At 41.4% G+C, this 20,489-nt stretch overlaps 1 protein-coding gene across 8 annotated transcripts in view; it reads left to right on the forward strand.

Annotated features, from left to right (window-relative positions):
- INVS (inversin) overlaps positions 1-20,489 on the forward strand; it is a 127,319-nt gene that overhangs the window by 57,419 nt on the left and 49,411 nt on the right. For 5 of the 8 annotated variants that reach the window (XM_065908397.1, XM_065908395.1, XM_065908398.1 and 2 more), the window contains 5 exons: positions 4,288-4,461; positions 6,032-6,199; positions 9,838-10,018; positions 12,342-12,451; positions 14,780-14,951. In XM_065908397.1, the coding sequence (XP_065764469.1) occupies positions 4,288-4,461; positions 6,032-6,199; positions 9,838-10,018; positions 12,342-12,451; positions 14,780-14,951 (805 nt within the window). Of the gene's footprint in view, positions 1-4,287; positions 4,462-6,031; positions 6,200-9,837; positions 10,019-11,310; positions 11,349-12,341; positions 12,452-14,779; positions 14,952-20,489 lie in introns of those variants that run through there. The other 3 variants (XM_065908399.1, XM_065908400.1, XM_065908403.1) reach the window with 2 other exon arrangements.

Below are 20,489 nucleotides of genomic sequence, written 5' to 3' on the forward strand. Positions count from 1 at the left end.
AACCCTTTTTTTTTTGGTATGAAGTACCACATAGGTTTGTTTTTCCCGGGCATTTTTCTCTTTTTTCAAAGAAACATGGCAAGAGATTTAGAGCAGGGTGCCCTCTTGAGGAAATTTTAGTACCTTCTCAAAAACTGGAACTGGCATTGGGTGAAGTGAAAAAATCCAGATAAATGATGTCCACTATGAATGAAGCGCTCTGATAAATAAGTATTAATAAATAAGAGTAACCAAATCCCACATATTTGAGAATTAATATTCTTACTGTTATGCACTAATTTAGCAACTGTCACTAAGTTTTAAATAAAAGCAAAAAGCTCTAGAAGATTTTTTACTTCCTGTTATTCACTCAGTCCTTCAAGTAACATTTATTTTTTTAATTTTTTTTTCATTTATTTTTATTAGTTGGAGACTAATTACTTTACAATATTGTAGTGATTTTTGTCATACATTGACATGAATCAAGTAATATTTATTAAGCACCTAGTCTGTGCTAGGAACCATGCCGAGCACAGTGATCAATAAAACATAGCCTCTGCCTTCATGATGCTCACTACTTGTGAGAAAGATCTCAGCAAAGAGAAATTAACAGATATATATATATACTACAAACTGGGGAAAGTGCTGTGAAGGAAATGAAAAGATTCTGCAATAAAGAAGAAGAAAATAAGTTTTCCCTCGGTTGGTCAAGGAAAACTGCTCTGAATGGAAATAACTGAGCTGCCTCCTTGCTTTTCTGTCCATTCCAGGTTTGCCCGTCTAGCGTAGACAGCCTCATGGGCCCTTGTCCTAGTTTTCGCCCTTATTTCAGTCTCTGCCCTGGAGCTGAGTTGACTCGTGCCTCTGTGCCTGCCTCTGAGGCAAGCAGACAAGCCTCATTCTTCTTTCCTCACCTCCCTGTTGCCTTAGAGCCTCACATTCATTACAGTGGGGGTGGGGCTGCTCAATTAATAAGTGTCTTCCCTATTAATACTGATAGCCCCTGATAGTAGAACATTACAGCATTGTAATTATATTACTTAAAAGCCACATTTCCAACAATGTTAAGGATGTAGACGGTGTCAGTTCAGTTCAGTCGCTCAGTCGTGTCCAACTCTGTGACCCCGTGGACTGCAGCACGCCAGGCTTCCCCGTCCATCACCAACTCCTGGAACTTGCTCAAGCTCATGTCCATTGAGTCGGTGATGCCATCCAACCATCTCATCCTCTGTCATCCCCTTCCCCTCCCGCTTTCAATCTTTCCCAGCATCAGGGTCTTTTCAAATGAGTCAATTCCTCACATCAGGTGGCCAAAGTATTGGAGTTTTAGCTTCAGCATCAGTCCTTCCAATGAATATTCAGGACTGATTTCTTTAGGATGGACTGGTTGGATCTCCTTGCAGTTCAAGGGACTCTCAGGAGTCTTCTCCAACAACACAGTTCAAAATCATCAATTCTTTGATGCTCAGCTTTCTCTATAGTCCAAATCTCACATCTGTACATGACTACTAGAGAAACCATTTCTTTGACTAGATGGACCTTTATTGGCACAGAAATGTCTCTGCTTTTCAGTATGCTATCTAGGTTTGTCATAGCTTTTCTTCCAAGGAGCAAGCGTGTTTTAATTTTGTGGCTGCAGTCACTATCTGCAGTGATTTTGGTGCCACAAAAAATAAAGTTAGTCACTGTTTCCATTGTTTCCCCATCTATTTGCCATGAAGTGATGGGACCAGATGCCATGATCTTAGTTCTCTGAATGTGAGTTTAAGCCTACTTTTTCACTCTCCTCTTTCACTTTCATCAAGAAGCTCTTTAGTTCTTTGCTTTCTGCCATAAGTGTGGTGTCATCTGCATGTCTGAGGTTACTGATATTTTTCCCGGTGATCTTGATTCCAGCTTGTGTTTCATTCAGCCTGGCATTTCACATGATGTACTCTGCATATAAATTAAATAAGCAGGGTGACAATGTATATCCTTGACCTACTCCTTTCCCAGTTTGGAACCAGTCTGTTAGTCCATGTCCAGTTCTAACTGTTGCTTCTTGACCTGCATACAGATTTCTCAAGAGGCAGATCAGGTGGTCTGGTATTCCCATCTCTTGAAAAATTTTCCACAGTCTGTTGTGATCCACATAGTCAAAGGCTTTGGCTTGGTCAATAAAGCAGATGTAGATGTTTTTCTGGAACTCTTGCTTCTTCAATGATCCAGCGGATGTTGGCAATTTGATCTCTGGTTCAGAGGAACCAGAGAACCTTTAGAACCTTTTCTAAATCAAACTTGAACATCTGGAAGTTCATGGTTCACGTACTGTTGAAGCCTGGCTTGGAGAGTTTTGAGCATTACTTTACTAGTGTGTGAAGTGAGTGCAGTTGTGCAGTAGTTTGAACATTCTTTGGCATCTTCACATCCTGGAATGCGAAGTCAAGTGGGCCTTAGGAAGTATCACTACGAACAAAGCTAGTGGATGTGATGGAATTCCAGTTGAGCTATTTCAAATCCTGAAAGATGACGCTGTGAAAGTTGTTGCACTCAGTATGCGAGCAAATTTGGAAAACTCAGCAGTGGCCACAGAACTGGACAAGGTCAGTTTTCATTCCAATCCTAAAGAAAGCCAGTGCCAAAGAGGGTCTCAGAAGATTAAAAAGACAGGCTGCCCTGCCTGCCACTATGCTTTGAGTAGGGAAAGAGAAATCGGCATGAGGACAGCAGAGAATTTGATCATGGAATATAGTTTGCTCATGTTGACTGAAATATATATGGGATCTAGAGAACGGTACTGGTGAACCTCTTCGCCAGGCAGGAATAAAGACATGGACATAGAGATCACACTGTGGTCGTGGAGAAGGGAAGGAGAGGGTGAGACAGACTGAGAAAGTAGCGCTGACATATGTACATGACCACGTGTAAAACAGACAGCTAGCGGGAGGCGGCTGTATCGCGCAGATTGCTCCGCTCAGCGCTCTGTGATGACCTCGATGGGTGGGAGGGGGGAGTTGGAGAGGGAGGGGAAGTGTGTCTGCTTGTAACTGATTCAGGTTGTTGTCCAGCAGAAACTAACACAGCATTGCAAAGCGATTACACTCCAATAAAAATGAAGGAAATAGAATGATCTATGATACCAAGCGTATTGAAGTCTCCAATCAGAATTGGAAACATGGAAGTGGATCTCAGGGAAGAGTTCAGAAGCACTGCAGGCATGCTGTCTAATGGTTGACCTAAGTACCGCTGTGTGTGTTAGTGGTTCAGCTGTGTCCGACTTTTTGTGATCCTATGGACTATAGCCCACCATGCTACTCTGTCCATGGAATTCTTGGCAAAAATGCTGGAATGGGTTGCCATTCTCATCTTCGGGGGATTGTCGCAACCCAGGGATTGCAATTGCACTTGGGTGCAATTGCACCCAGTCCTGCACTGCACGCGGATTCTTCACTGCCTGAGCCAGAGGGCAGCCCAAGTACAGTTACGGTCAGTCCATCTGGAGAAGGAAGCTCAGCTAGCGCTTCGTTCTGCGGATGGATGGATTGTGCCAGATTGCAGGGTTTAAGCTACGTGGGCAGCGCCGCCTGCGGGGGGCCCGCAGTGACTTCCGGGCCGGTGCTTGTGTGACCGCGTGAGTCTGGAGCCTGGACTGTGGGCAGGTGCCTCAGACCTTCGTTGTAGTGTAAATAGCTCTCTTCAAGAACACTAATCACCTTCTTATTAACCAGCTGCTGTGGGAAAACTATTTAACCCCTTTGAATCTCACTTCTCTCACCTCTAAATTGGAGTTAAAAATCTCTGTTTACTTCACAAAGTTATTATACTTTGAATATAAATAATGTATGCCGTGCTGGTCAGATTGTGCTGAAACTAATGCGTGCATATATTCTTGCTAGTAGATAGCAATTTGGAAGATACACCAAAAACCATAAACTGCACAAACTTCTTTGACCCAGTAATTTTGTTCCTGGTAATTTATTCTATGGAAAAAAAAAAATAAGTGAAAAGTCATATACATTGTAGCATTTTCTATTCAAAAAGTTATAAACAGTAATAGAATGATTAAATAAAATATCTTGCCTTAACACAATGAAATATTGACCAACCCCTGAGGAAACTATAGGTATGTAGAAAGCAGTTGGGAAAAAAATGAACAAAATAAAACAACTGATAGTATAGTAGAATTTTAAGTATTTTTTCCTTTTATTAATTTTTCTGAATGTTATTACTCTGGCAGAATAATTAAAATGCTTAAAGCATTTTAAAATTAAAAAAAAAAAATTGGCTCCAAACTACGTTTCTTCTTACTGTCTCTTATTTTTCATTTAGGGAAATTATCGTTTCATGAAACTCTTACTTACACGCAGAGCAAACTGGATGCAGAAGGACCTGGAAGAAATGACTCCTTTACACTTGACTACCCGGCACAAGAGCCCCAAATGTTTGGCACTTCTGCTGAAGTTTACGGCGCCAGGAGAAGTGGACACACAGGATAAAAACAAGGTGAGAGGCTGAGAACCGAGGACAGGCGGAACAGAAAGCAAATGCTTTGTTTTACGAGGTGACGCCTCGAGGAAGAAGGCCTCAGTTACCACTCGTACCTGGTAGAACAATTCCAAATCTCCACATGCCCCAGAAAGGGATTTCACTTAAATTGTGTCCTGCCAGCACCCACAGTGTAGTGGGTAGCAGCATCTTTGCACATTTGGGGAAACTGGAGCTCAAGAAGATTAAAATCCTAGCAAAGATCCCAGTGCCAGGACTAGAATGCGAAGCCAGGCCTGCCTAACTCCAGCTCGCTGTTCGACTGCTCGTCGTGATAGCTGCCAGCCCACTCCGGGGCTCCTGGAGGGTCCCGGGACGGGGCGCCTGGTGGGCCGCTGTCTGAGGGGTCGCTCAGAGTCGGACACGCTGAGGCGACTTAGCAGCGGCGGCAGCGTGACAGCTGCAGCTTGCTGTGAGATTTGTGGTGACAGAACGCCCCAGACAGTGTGCTGAGCCCGTGCTTGCTTTAATGCCCTGGGCTTGGGCGCACTCTTCTTGGCTTTCAGTGTGGAGGCCACTGCTGGTTCTGTGTCCGTCCGCTTACGTAAGCTCTCTGTACCTCAGTTTACCCACCTGCGAAAGGGGATGACAGGGTTGTTGAAGAGAGAATGAGATAATATATATCAAGTGTTTAGCACAATGCTCAGTGCATAGTATGCTCTCAATAAATATTAACTGTAAAATTATTATTAATTTCATTTTGATTGTAACATTTGCTCTGACATTGATATTGGGATTCATTCTCTTGCCTGCTCTTGAATTCGAGCATCTTGTACACGTTGGTCATTGCTTGGATCAACATTCCGATTATTCTTTACAGGAAAAAAATGTGGTCTTTCGTTAGACAAAGGCCGTCATCCTCTTCCTTTTTATCAGGCACTTTATCATAGAGTCTTACAAACTCCTGCGCGCTCATGAAATTAAAACTCTTATAACTAAGTCCCTGGGTGGATACTCAATCGTCTTTTCCCTCCCGTAGTGTTCTTAATGTGACTTTTAGATTTTGTTTAGTAGTCACTCATATAACCTGAAGTTCTGAGATCAGTGTTTTAATTTTCCACCTGCTGTAAGCTGGTGTTATTCCTAACTCACAGCATTCGTAGAGCTAATATTTCACTGAGAATTCCCTGGGCGTCCAGTGGTTGGGACTCTGCATTTTCGCTGCCGAGGGCACAGGTTCTCTGGGTTGGGGAACTATGATTCTGCAAGCCGTGTGCTTTGGCCAGAAAGTAAATATTTCCCTGAGAAAAGCACTTGGTTAGGTCCACAAAGACCCATTAGTCGCTTGAGCAAAAGTGCCTTACTGCGTTTATGCCATGAGCAGATTGCTCACCCTCCTCATGCTCGGTTTCCTCATCGGCCACGTGCAGGGTCCAGCGTGCTCACCCCGGGGCTGCGCTGACACGGGGGCAGGAGGGGGACGCGGAAGCCTCCCTGCAGCGCCCGTCGCGCAGCGGGGCTTGGGAGAAGCGTGTTGCGTGGTCTCTGTCCTGTTGCCAAGGCCACTCTGAGACTCTCCGTTTTGCAGCAAACAGCTCTGCATTGGAGTGCCTACTACAACAACCCCGAGCACGTGAAGCTGCTCATCAAGCATGATTCTAACATTGGAATTCCTGACGTCGAGGGCAAGATCCCACTTCACTGGGCAGCCAACCACAAGGATCCAAGCGCTGTTCACACGGTGCGATGCATTCTGGTAGGTGTGATGGACGGCCTTACCCCCAAAAGAAATTAGGTTATGAGTTATCCACTGTATGCGAAAGCATTTTATAGCACACAAGCAAATAATGACGCAAAAGCGTACAGCAAAAGCGTGTGAGCTCATCAGCAGGAAATCGAGCATTTTAATACTGTGACTTAAGACCACCCAGACGTTTCCTACGGGCCTGCTTCCAGAGGCATTCTCTCTCCCTATGCCATGCTCATTTCTGTCCCCATCAGCTACTTTTCTGAGCTCCTGTTTATCATCCCTGACTTTTTTTATACTTGTTCTTATCAAGTAGTAAGTAGTTGTAAGTGAATAAATACATTTAAGATATAAGGAATAGGGAAACTTACTCATGACTGAGTGGAGCAGCCGAGTAAGTCACTGTCTAAGTTCCCTGGGTACCTCCAAGCTGCAGTCTTTTCTCTCCTTTCTCAGAGGCAGCCACAGCCCTCAATTTTGTGCTTACTATTCCACTGGTTTTCATTATAGTTTTGCCATATGTGTTTGCATTCCTAAACAGTGTACTGTTTCATTTTTAACATTTTTGCATTTTATATTCATAGAATCATACTGGACATATTCTGCAGCATCCTTTTGTTCAGTGTTAAGTTGGTGGTTTTAATCTGTGTTGCTGTGTGTAGCTGTAATATATTACTTTTACTGCTATATGCTGAGCAGTATTCCATTTTTTGAAGATTAAATGATACACATTTTTCATTTTGTTATTGACAGACATTTGGAACTGTTTCCAGTTTTTTGCTATTTACAACAGCGCTGCTTTGAACCTTTTTAAAAAAGTCTGTCTAGGGTATGAATTTAACTGGTTGTTGCAGGTATATAGAAAGGCAGTTGATACTTTTGGCCATTAATTATATATCTAACCAACTTTCTATACTTATGAATTTTGAATGTTTATCAGTAAATTCTTTGAGGTTTTTTAATCATTTCTTCCCAAATTACAACTTACATGCTGTGGTAATTGCATGTTTGGTCCTATTTGCTTGTAACATACAAATTAGACTTTTGAAGATATTATTGTTTTATTTATACAATGGTTAATTTTTTTCTACTTGTATGTTAACTGATTCCTTTGCTGTGCATTTCTTCTTGGATCTCCAGTTTTCCTTCTAGGGTTATTACCTTTTTCCCTGAAATACAATTCTTAGAACTCCTATTAGTATAGATGTATGGTAGTTAACTCCCAGATAATTCAACTGTTAAGAATGTCTATGCTTCTACAGTGCTCCTGAGTATGTAGTTTCTCTGTATACACAATTCTAGATAGTTACTTTTATCAGCTCTTTCAGACTGTTCTTTTGCTGCTTTCTGCCTTTCATTGTTCCTCTTAAATAGTCTGTTATTTGTCTAATTGTAATCCCTTTATAGATTATCTTTTCTCTCAGGGTGGTTTTTAAGAATTTTCTGTATAATATTCTAGTTTTACTACAGTGTGTCTAGTATGTGGTTTTCGGTTTTTTTTTTTCCGTGTTTAGTATTCATTCTGATTATCACATCTCAATTCTGGAAAATATATAACCGTTATCTCAGCGTTGCTTCTCCTTCGTTCTCTCTGCTCCTGCCTGTGGCGTGTGCAATAGTACGTATTTTAGACCTCTCCATCCTACTTCCCACGTCTCTCACCTTTTCTTTTGCGTTTCTGTCCTCGTGCCCCGCTCTGCCGCCTTCGGGGTTATTACATCAGGTCTGCCCTTACCAAGTTTTCCTTCGGCTGCCTCCAGTCTTGCTCACACTGTCTGTTTAGTCTTCAGTCTTAGTGATTGTGTTTTCACTTCTCAGAGTTCTCCTCGGTTCTTTTTCAGAGCTGCCTGATCATTTAGAGAGCATTTTCCCGTGCTCACTTTTTAAGTTTTTAACTGTGCTGTGTGGCTTGTGGAATCTTAGTTCCCCCACCAAGGATCAAACCCATGCCCCCTGCATTGGAAGCACAGATTCTTAACCACTGGACTGCCAAGGAAGTCCCCGTTTTTTATTTTCTTACGTGTTTTATCATCAGTTATTTTATATTCTTTATGTATTAATTCAAAAATCTGAGGTCTGTGGAGGGTGATTCTCACTTATAATATCTTACTTACAAATTTGGCTTTTTCCCCCCTCCTTTATAAGTGCATTTAAGTCCTTGGGAGACTCAACGTCCTAGAATGCCGCCGTGGTAATATTCTACTTCTTCTTTGAAGTGTTTTGTAATACCTCTAATACTTTTCTTTTATAAAATAGGCTGACTGTATAGAGAGCGCTAAACCTGGGCAGTTCCTTCAGAGAGTTCTTAAGTTGGGACAGGAGGGCTTGACTTTGGGTATGACTTAATCTGAGAAGGGACCTGAGTGGGTGAGGGAATTCTCTTGAGCTAAAGCAGTTCCAAAAAGCTGACAGGAGATCATCTGCTGGCAGCACTTTCAGCAGCCGTGGAGGTGGGGAAGGAGGACCTAAGCAGTGCATCATATGTCTACAAATATCCAGGAGAAAAACACATAAATGTTGTGAACTGTCAGTTTAAACCAAAAATCTAATAACATGTGATAAAAAATTTCAACCTCATTCATAAAAGGAATACAATTTAAAGCATCAGTGAAATGCTTTTCATACCTATAAGGGGAAAAGCGTTTTAAGTTTGATAATATCAGGTGGTTAATTTGTGCCAGCGTGTGGGGAAATAAAAGCTTTTACACATTGTCACAGGTGTGTTATTAGAACAGCCATTTGGAGGGCAGTTTGACAATGTCTAACTGGAGATGCAGGTATCTTTCAACCCAGCAGTTTCCCTTCAAAGGGTCTGGGCCCGAGAAAAAGCTCACATATCTGCCACAAGGAGATATGTAAAGGAAGTGTGTCCCTTGCACCATTTTTGTTAATAGTGGAAAGCAGTGTGAGTAACCTAAATATCCTTCAGTAAGGGCTTCCCTGCTGGCTCAGACAGTAAAGAATCCACCTGCAATGCGAGAGACCTGGGCTCCGTCCCTGGGTGGGGAAGATCGCCTGGAGAAGGAAAGGCAGCCCGATCCAGTGTTCTGGCCTGGAGAGTCTCCATGAACAGAGGAGCCTGGTGGGCTCCAGTCCCTGGGGTTGCAAAGAGTTGGACACGACTCAGCGACTTTCAGGAGAATGGAGAACTAAACTGTGGTTTAACAAATAGACTGGTATCATTACAGATACCCAGATGTATGGTGTTGAAATAAAAAAATTCAAAAATATAATTTTGCAAGAAAAAATTCAAGGATATACATGGTATAATGCGTAAGTATAAATATTGAAAACATACAAAATTTATCTATTGTTTATGGACGTATACATATGAAGCAAATATACAAAACATATGGCTTTAGTTCAATCCATAACATTAAAAAAGCACATTCGGAAGTGTTGATTCCTATTTAATCTAGATAGTACAAGTACATTTATTTTTCTGTACTTTTTTTTTTTTTCTGTACTTTTTATAGTTAAATATGAAATTAAATTTTTTAAGATTTAGACTATATACTTTTTTCTAAATTTTATCACTTCTGCTGAGAGAGAATATACAGGTTTCAAAAATCGCTCAGTTAATACATCAAATGTGGCTTTCTTGAGGATTCTGTGTGTGTCTGAAGTCTCTGGTTCCTTAAAAACAGGATGCTGCTCCAACAGAGTCCTTACTGAACTGGCAGGACTACGAGGGCCGAACACCTCTGCACTTTGCAGTTGCTGATGGGAATGTGACAGTGGTTGATGTCTTGACCTCATACGAAAGCTGCAATATAACATCTTACGATAACTTATTTCGAACACCGCTTCACTGGGCAGCTTTGCTAGGTGAGTTGAATATGAAACCAAGGATCAACAGTAGGAAGAACTGCTTGAGTACAGGAAATTTTCCATGGCTTCTCCCCTCCCCATCAACTCCCACCTCCTATTTAACTGTTTTAATTTTTAATTGATATGTAGTACTTTGTACCTAAATTCCTCTGTTGTATGCTTAGATTTTTAACAATATAAATGTATTGTTATATGTTAATTTCAACATCATGTCTTTTTAAATTTTTATTATAAAACCAATGTGCATTTGTCAACAAATGTAAATGTAAAATAATCTTCACATTCAATGCCTTTGCTTTTATTGGAGAAGGGCTTTAATTTTATGTTTCAGCTAATACCATGATATTTGATTTTCTTTTCTTCATATTTCCTGATGTGCCTTTTACTTAACATTTTTGGGGATCACTTTTTTAACATTTGGGGAAGATTATATATGTGTATTTGTCTGAATTTTGGCAATCTGAGAGTCTCTTTTAGTGAAGGAGTTTTGCCCACTGACAGGCATTGTTACAAATTGTACAATTTGATCTTTTTTTTTGTTGTTATTCTGATCTTTGAGGACTAGGTTTTTTTTCTTCTTAATTTGGGTTTTTTTTTTTTTGTTTTTTTTTTTTTTACTGATTTCTTTGTTTTCTGCCTTGTGGTGTATGGATTACATTGTAGCTATCTGGTTTGAATTTCCTAATGTTTCAGGAGGGTTTCTAGGTTTTACTAGTAGTTACTTTTAAATTTATTAAAAGCTTTCTTAAGCCTAAGCCTGAGTCAAGAGCACAACTGCATTTACTGATTCCCATCTATTTAAAATGAGGAATTTGGCATACTTTGACTTATACCCTTTGGGTGTTTAATATGATCTGCCAGTTACTATTAATATTAATCATTATAAAAAGATTATTATTATAGACTTAGTTTTTAAATTGCATGTTGTCTCTTTTTTAAATGATTCTTACATTTGCATTTGGTTTTATAGTCAGGTTTATAATTATTATTCAGTCTTCATTTCAGTGTTTCATTTCATCCCTTTTCCTATGCATTTTTGCAAATTTGTCTGCGTAGCACTAAACTGAATTTTCTTTTCATGAATTCTGCTTTCTTTCTGCCTCTTATAGATTATATTTTAGGCTATATTTTGATTTCCTTCTATCATCCATATTTCTTTTTATCTCAGCTTTTTATATTTTTACCTCCTCATTACCCTTTCATTTTAGATTATCTTCTTCTTAGGATACTGTCTCACTTCATAGAGGCCATCTCTTTGTAAATGTCAAGGATGCCAGACTGTTGCCTGACGTTTCCTTCCGGATCCTTCTCTAGATCGTTTTCTGAGGTATGCTCTTGCTCTTTCTGACGGTGTTCCTCTCCCCCGTCTTAGAGCATTTCCTTAAAACCTTTTCTCCTTCTCTCTCAAACAAGATGAGAGGTATTTAGATTGATAGTGTGGCGTAAGTTGCCCCTGACCCCACTTTTGCCATTTGTGTTATGGAGCACTCGATCTCAAACCACAGCTGGGGAGCAGGCAGAGGAGCAAACTCCCGTGCCAACCCGTTTTTCTGCCTGGCGTTCACGCAGGGTATTCTCGCTCTGCTGATGTGGCTTCTGCCGCATTGCCTCACTCCGCGTACACTGAAGCAATGGCGTGTATGAAATTCAGGTTTCCTAAATATGCTGTTACCAGGTCTGTTCGTTCTTTGATCCCTTCTACAGTCCTTCACTTGGGGAGACCTCCTCCACATCCTCCAAAATGGACTGCAGAGCACTCTTTTCTACCAGCACTTCACTATTCCTGCCCACTTCTGGGGTTTGAAATTCCTGCCTAGATGTTCAAACACTGGGGGAAGGAGGTACGAGGTGATGGAAGGCGTCAGAGGTCACAGGAGACTGTGGCGCAGCTGGTCCACCTGAAAAGGAGAAGAGAACAGCCACACAGTTCTGATCGGTTGTGCAGGAGAACCTGGAGACTCGGGACCGAGAGGGCCTGACTTCTGACCCCTCCCCTCCCTCTTGACGGCAGTTTTATAAGGTGAACCAGGGGACGCAGTGAGCTGGTACCAAATGCAGTTTTTTCTCAATCTGGCAATTATAATTAGCCATTTCCTTGTTGATCAAAGCGTTGAGTTTTTAGTATTTATGTTTTTGCCTTTGTGCTGCCTAATCATAGTATTTTGGTAAGAAGTTAGAAGATGCTGCACTAGGGACCACTCTTCTGAAACCCTTGTGAGTGCTGGTTTATGCACGAGTGATTTTTCTTACCCCTTTCCTTTAAATAAACCGCAAATGAATCAGTCCTTTTGTGTGATAACTACCTTGTGTCTGCTTTCAGGCCATGCACAGATTGTCCATCTCCTTTTGGAAAGAAATAAGTCTGGAACCATTCCATCCGACAGCCAAGGAGCAACACCCTTGCACTATGCAGCTCAGAGTAACTTTGCTGTAAGTAAACCATGACAGTTACCTCCTTCTAAACTAGAATGTTGTCGTCAGCACAGTACAATTCCATCTTCCTCACGTCCCCTAATGCACATTGAATAGTTGAACCACCACTGAACACTCAGATTGCTGAAATACCTTGATTTCCCGCTTTTCTTTCTCTCTGGTACCCACAGCAAGTATAGCTATCATTCTCCTTCCTGGCACTCCTAAAAATCTATTCTACTTACCACCTGCAGTTTTGGTAAACCTTTATCTTCTATTATCTCCCAAGATCTTAGAAAAATACTAAGTATTTTGAGGTGGGGTTCATTCTTATTATGAATAGATAAGAAATTCAGTTGGCCCACTATAGTCAACCTATGGAAATCAGAATTCAATCCATAGTTTAACACAGGCCTATGTAAAGACATGTTATCCCTATTTAGAGATGAAGAAACCGAGGTTCCAAGAGATTAAGTGATTGCCCTTTTTTAAAAAATATACGTTTGTGTTCTCATAATTTACGTGTTTGTTTCTTTTCGGCTGTGCTGGGTCTCCATCGCTGTGTGGGCTTTTCCCTGGTTGCAGCAAGTGGGGGCGCCTCTTGCTGCGGTGTGTGAGCGTCTCGCTGCCGGGCTTCAGCAGCTGGGGCGTGCGGGCCCAGTCGTTGCAGCTAACGGGCTCTGGAGCCCATGCACAATAGCGGTGACGCGTGGGCTTAGTCGCTCCGCGGCATGTGGGATCTTCGCAGATCAGGGACCGAATCCATGCCCCATGCATTGGCAAGTGGACTCTTTACCACTGAGCCGTGGGGGAAGCCCTGTCTAAGATCTTGAACCCAACTCTTAGATTCCAAATTTAACTGTGTATAGAAACTAGTAGTTACGTAACTGTGCTAATGAAAGTAAGAAAGAATACTAGAACATTATAGACGTTTTTTCAAAGAAACACTTCCTTTAGATAATTTGCCAATTACAGAAGTGGTTTTTTAATAGTGATGCAAAATCTAAGCTCAGTTTCAAGTCCCTTGATCACCTTTAGACTCTATTAATTTGCAAGAGGTTGTAATTCCCTTTTTAAAAAACACTACCACCACCATCAAAACCCCATAAAACCCTTGTAAGCATTCATCACTTAGAAAACATACTCGACAAAAGAAATGCTTGCAGATTGTTAAAAGAAACCCCCCAAATCACCAACATTAAAAAAATTTACTTCTTTATTCAAATCACTTAATAAGCACCTACACTGGCTCCTGGGAGCTAAGCTATAATACTGCAGTAGCTCAGCAACTAGTTTTAAGACTAGGAAGCAGTGTGTGTTGCAGTAGAGGGTGGTGATTTAACCCTGGATTCTACCTGTGTGTTTGCTACCAGTATTTATGTGGCCTTGAACCTGAATCTCATCTGTAAAACGAGGAGCTGGAATAGATGAACCTTACATTTTTTCTTGCTCTACAGTATTGAATATCAACATTTTATACATTTTTAGCCAACTCACAGCCTCCAGAAATTATTTTTTTCTGAAACTGTGTTATTTCCATCCAAGCAAAAGTGTCTATGATCTTCCTATAAGTTTGTAAGCATCTGAGTTTTGAGGAAAGATGCAATTTTAAGTGCTATGAATATTGTTGTTATTTAGTCGCTAAGTCATGCCTATCTTTTTTCAACCCCATGGACTGTAGCCTGCCAGGCAGCTCTATCCGTGGGATTTCCCAGGTAAGAATTTTGGAGTGGGTTGCCATTTCCTTCTCCAGGGGATTTTCCTGAGCCAGAGATCGAACCCACATTTCCTGGATTGCAGGTGGATTCTTTACCACTGAGCCAGCAGGGAAGTAGCCGTGAATATTAACTGCCATTAAAATGGTCAAGCACTGTAAGAATTATTAAGGGCCCTCATCTTCGTACGATTCTATAGAGGGAGGACCTAGAGTGCAGGAATTACTGAATAATACTTGTTAGATGAATTGAACGCTGCACTTCTCAGTAGCCACTGGTCATCATTTCATAAATCTATTAGCTATTTAAAAAAAATAGTAACAAAGTACATAGTTTCTTCTCTGCAGTTAAATTTTTAAATTTAATTGAGAATAATCATTCTCAATTATAAGAATATTGAATGAAGGAATTAAGTTATATTTTGAAATGCTGTGAAAACTAAAACCAATACATAAGGACAGCAGATTGTTATTTTCAATGGAAATTATAATTCTATTATTCATAAAGTGATAATTTCATTTGATTCACAAGTAGACAAAAACTACTTTGCTTCTTAGCGGAAGTCGCACATAACACTGGTTTTATTGCCATAGAAAATGCATGTCTCAAATTTTTAAATGTTTTCTTACAGGAAACAGTTAAAGTGTTTCTAAAACATCCATCAGTAAAAGATGATTCAGACCTTGAAGGAAGAACATCCTTTATGTGGGCTGCTGGGAAAGGCAGTGATGACGTCCTCAGGACTATGCTGAGCTTAAAGTCTGACATTGACATTAACATGGCAGACAAATACGGAGGCACAGGTGAGAACTGCAGGCCTGTTCCGCTTCATTCAGGCCTCAGAGTGTAGATGGTGCTATGATACTTGCGAAATGGTAAGCTGAAACCATTGTTCCTAATCTAATATTATTTGACGTTGATCTTTACTTTTTAAGTTTAGGTTACCAGGATATCACTCCAACAGCTTTATTTTTCCAAGTATTACAGCTAAAATTAGCCTATGTTTTTATCAAGTGAATTTTGACCTTTGATTTACAAGCCTTGTTACTCCTTAGATGTAATCGCAGGAACTCTTCTGATCATATATCTTTGCATAAAAAAGCATGAACCTGCACTTTAAAAGCTATGCATACTTAGCAGTTACTAACTACATTTTCAGGAATTTAGAATTACGTTTTAAAGAATGCCCACGTCTGTGCACATTCTCAGCAGTCTCATTTAATATGCTGTTTTCTCACTTTTGAACAGCGTTACTGCATCCTGAATCTCCCATTTCAGAGTTAACCTCCCACGACTCTAGAAGCTTCAAAGCTTTGCAAGCTCTTATTCTATGCTTCCTTTAATCTCTTTTTCTAAGAAGAGAGCCCTCGAAGGATGTGTTGATTACTGAGAGAAGCTCTTGTTTTTTTAACACCCGTTGTCACCGTGGGTGACGCAGCTGTCCCTTGGGTGCTGCAGGCAGCCCTCCATGTCCAAGGGTTTTGCATCTGTGGCTTTGGAAGGCTGGCTTGTACTGCACCATCTCATAAAAGGGTCTTGCGCATCTCCAGATTTTACTATCTGTAGAGGCTCCTGGAACCAATCCCCCATGGATAACAAAGGACACTTGTGTATACAAATTACAAGTCAGGAAGGAAAATCACAGCACAGAAATGCTGAATGGAACAAAGTTTCAGCTGCGAGCTTCTCAGTGTTAGGTTTTCTTAGACATGAAAACATTCCAGAGCCGTTTGCACCTACCTGTCACCCTGGATAAGATCTTTCTATCGTTCTTGATCACCAGAACTGTTCCTGTAGCCCTTGGGGGATAGAGGGGAATGTGGTTGCTACACCTAACATCTCCCTCTCTACACCTAGACCAACACACCTTCTGATTTTCTAAAAAGAGTTTTTAGGTAATATCAATTTTGATAAAGGCTTCAACTTGTAAAAGTATTTGTTTATCAAAGTTTCACCATAGACCTTAAGCTTTTTAAGGAGTATTATACAGACACATAAAGCATTGAGTTTATAAATGATCTGAGTATTTAATTTTTTTATCAGACTTTTATTATGCAGTCTTTATCACTGGCATCGCTTTTTGTTTAACTTTTCTTGTATTTTAATAAAGTATGGGCTAGGATACTTGCATTCTCAACAAAAGTTGTCTTTCTGATGTGCATCTTAGTTGGGGTTGAGACCTAAATTTTCAAATTCATTCATTCCCTGGGCTCTTTCTCTTAAGGAGATTCTATTATACGTCAGTGATACATATACCTTCCAGACATTTCTATGCCAGTGAGTTCCTCTCCATCATCCCTTTAGACGGTTGTTTTTCCTTAATTAAAAATGAGTTCTTATCAATAGCAATCTATAAGTATTATTTGGATCAAATAAATCAACTATAAAACAAAATACAAAGCTATCGGGAAAATGTGAACACTCTCTGGGTGTATCTGATGTTACAAAGCTCGGGTTACCATCCTTAGATATGAGGATCAGCCTGTATTTTCTTTGCATTGCTGGGGCTGGGGTTCTGCAGACCACATTTGCTCTTTGCCAGCAGGGGAGTCAGCCGCAGTGGGCAGTACAGGGGGCCTGGAAAGCCAGAAGAGGAGCTTGGGGTGATAGCTTCCTGTTTGCTTCCTGTTCTCGTGTTTGTTTCCGGTTCCCGTCAGCATATCCTGGTCAGTCTGACTCAGCAGAGCACTGATCGCTCGTTCCAGTGGCAGCAGTTAATTCACTTTGTGGTTCTTCCAGCACTTACTGGTCCTGCCAAGCAGAGCCCCTCCTCAGAGGTCTGAGGCTCAGCTCTGCAGGGCGCCTCCTCTAAGCCTTTAAAGTTGTAATGACTCCATCCTCTTCTTTTTGTTCGCTCAGTCTTAGAATCGCTAGCTTCTGTGATACTTTACAGAGAAGGGAATGGCACCCCACTCCAGTCCTCTTGCCTGGAAAATCCCATGAACAGAGGAGCCTGGTAGGCTGCAATCCATGGGGTCGTGAAGAGTCGGACCTGACTGAGCGACTTCACTTTCACTTTTCACTTTCATGCATTGGAGAAGGAAATGGCACCCCCTCCAGTGTTCTTGCCTGGAGAATCCCTGGGACGGGGGAGCCTGGTGGGCTGGAGTCTGCGGGGTCGCACAGAGTCGGACACGACTGAAGTGACTTAGCAGCAGCAGCAGGGGTACTTTAGTGATTCCTTTTTGCTTTTTTAGCTCTTCAGTACAAGGCTGGCAGTCCTTCATATTTAATTTTCTCTGTTAAAGTATCTGAGAGATACTCTGATTGATACAGTGGCTGTGTTTTAAAAAAGAACCCTTGTCTTTCAGCCATACTAACTAAAATATTCACAAACGGAAGGATGTGACTCTAGACTTCTCTTCAAAACAATCAGAAGTGGGGGAATGGATAGCAGTTAAATGAAACAAGATTAGCCAACAAGATTGCTGTTGAAGCTGGGTGACGACAGTATTCACCCAGAGACTTTTGCTTTATTTATCTTTTTTTGCAGTCTTCCAAAAAGATGCACGCACCTCTGTGTCATAACAGCACTGTTCACAATAGCCGTACATGGAAACAGCCTAAATGTCCATTGACCGATGAGTTGATAAAGAAGATGTGCCTTTACATTTGAATGACATTTGAAATTCTCCATAACACAAAGTTATTGGAAAGAATTTTTTTCCATTTATTTTTATTAGTTGGAGGCTAATTCCTTTAATATTGTAGTGGTTTTTGCCATACATTGACATGAATCAGCCATGGATTTACATGTGTTCCCCATCCCAATGCCCCCCTCCCGCCTCCCTCCCTATTGGAAAGAATTTTTAAAGTTCCTATGTAAACGTGTTTTTTTCAAAGAAGGAACAGTGACTGTAGTCTAAAATTGTTTTAAAATAAATGAAAATAATCAGAAATGGGAAATTTCTTTTAATGAGATCCTTAATTCTATCTTTTGCTCAGTTGAAATTTTGTCTTTTTAAAAAAAAAAAACAACTTGACATTGATATTTATCTGAAGAGTATCTGTTGCATACTCGATACCACATTACACTATTATAGAATTTCAGAATTAAAGAGTACCCTAAAATTAGATCTAGTCCAGGGTTTTCTAAGCTGTGTTCCCCAGACCAGTACCTTGGCATGGAGGCACCTGAAGTGTTGCTGAGGGAGCGGGTGCTTGAGTGGGTAGCCCCCACCCCGACTTTAAGCAGAACCACTCACCTCGTAACTGTTTTATATGTTGGATGTTTTATAAAATCTCATTTGGGAGGCAGAAAGCTAACATTCGTATGGTCCTAAATGTGAAAATCACTGAACCATCACCGATGTCCCATGTGCCTTGATCTGCCTTATGGCATTCCCACCAGCATTTTCCACCAGAGACGCCTCCCCACTGTCGTTCAGCCTCCGGTTGGACAGGTCCAGGACAGAGAGCTCATTACCAAAGCTTCTGTCTTTTATTTTGGCTGTGCCGTGTCATTTTTATGATCTTAGCTCCCCAACCGAGGATGGACCCTGGCTGGGCCCCTGGCAGTGAGAGGGCAGAGTCTTAACCCCCCAGCGGCCAGGACTTCACACGTTACTTCCATCTTAAGCTCACTCTGCCAGGACGTGCCGCCTTACACTAAGCCGATGCTTTTCAAACTGAGTGTTGCTTTGTGTGTTGTCTTCCACACGACATGCTTCAGGTACTTGAAGGCTCTCACACCCATCTTGTCTCGGCCAATCTACCTTTCAGGCGTCTAGGTCAGGCTTTTCAGACTCATGTGTGCATAACAATTACTAGAGATATTCCCAGATTAAAGAGATCCTACATCAACTCCTGTCAATAAGTCCTGTTGATTCCACATCCGAAACACATTCTAATTTTTTTCCGCTTCCCTCCATCTCCACTCCTGTCGCCCTCGTTCAGGCCACCACTGTTCTCACCCAGACTACTGCACCAGTGTTAACTGGTCTCCGTGCTTACGTCCTAATGTGCTTGAATGCATTCTGAAAATGGCTAGTGTGACCCGTTCAGAACACAAGTCACACATCACTCACCTGCGTGAAGCCCCTCAGTGCCTTCCGTCGCTCTGACCCGACGGCCGTTTGGGATCCAGCCTTTTCTGCCTGCTGGCCGCCTGCGCTCTCGCTCACATGCCGCAGCCTCTTTGCCTGCCTTAAACACGTGCACTCATCCCTGTCCCTGTTTGCGTTTTTCTTTTTGCCTGGACTAGTCTCCCTTGAGAGTTCTGCTTTGCCTCTTTTTTTATGATTTAGTCTCAGCTTAGATGTACCTTTAGGTGCCTTGACAGGGCTTTCCCTAACCACCAATCAAAAGTAATCCCCACGTCACTTCACATATCAAAACAGTTTTTACTTCTTTAACTATACCTAGTCTGTCACCATCTAACACTTAAATGTTGTTAATTCAGTGTTTTGGTTTTGTTCTGCTTTGCTGCTTCTATGAAAATGTAGCCTTAGCTATTTTGTTCCCTACTGAATTCCCAGCATTAGATTGTGTACCCAGCCCAAAGTGGCATCTCAACAAGTCCCCAGGAATCTACATTCTATAGGCACCCCAAGTTTGGTCCATGGATCACACGTTATGAAAAAAACATTTTCCTAGATAGTATAGAGCCATAATTCTTAGAACTAGCCTGGATCTCTAGACAGATACCCTGAAACATTGAGAAGAATTTAGAGAGTGATGACTTAAATAGAATTTAAAGAGTAACCTGAAGAGTGATGACATAAGCCCTCGAGAGGAGTAACATAGGCAGGGATCAGTGCAAGGTGAAACTCACACATAGTCAAGACTGCTCTTTCAACCCCTTAGCAGAGAGGAGACCACATCCCACTCGGTTTTTCCTGCAATCTTGAAGTGACTTGCTCTTTTTAAAGTTGGGCCCTGAGGAAATAGCTGACTTGCATTTGGAATCATGTTCTGTGAATAATGCTCTCAAGGCAGTAAGATGCACACACTTTGAATACCATGTGGGTGCAAGCGGTGGGTGACCAGCTGAAGAACCAGTAGATTGACGGCTGCCGTCACACGTCCCCTCAGAGGCGTGTACGGATCGTGAGTGGGCTGCTGGGCAGAATTGCCTGCATCATTTAAGTCACTTCTCTTTGTCATGTTTTGTCCTCTTGCTGTCTTAGAAAGAGGAAAAGATAATAAACTAGTAACTGAGGAGACCATTTCAGACCAACAGGAGGGAAAGTAAGAAAACAGTGAGATGAGAAAGGTGGAAGGAAGGGAAAAGGGGGAGTAATAATGCATACCAATAGAAAGGAAGATGCAAGGAAGTGTATGCAAGTGAAGAGTAGATCATCTTGAAGATTAAATTGCGTTTGGCCACAATGATGGGAAAA

This window comes from Muntiacus reevesi, chromosome 17 (assembly GCF_963930625.1).
Source record: "Muntiacus reevesi chromosome 17, mMunRee1.1, whole genome shotgun sequence".
Classification (NCBI taxonomy): domain Eukaryota; kingdom Metazoa; phylum Chordata; class Mammalia; order Artiodactyla; family Cervidae; genus Muntiacus; species Muntiacus reevesi.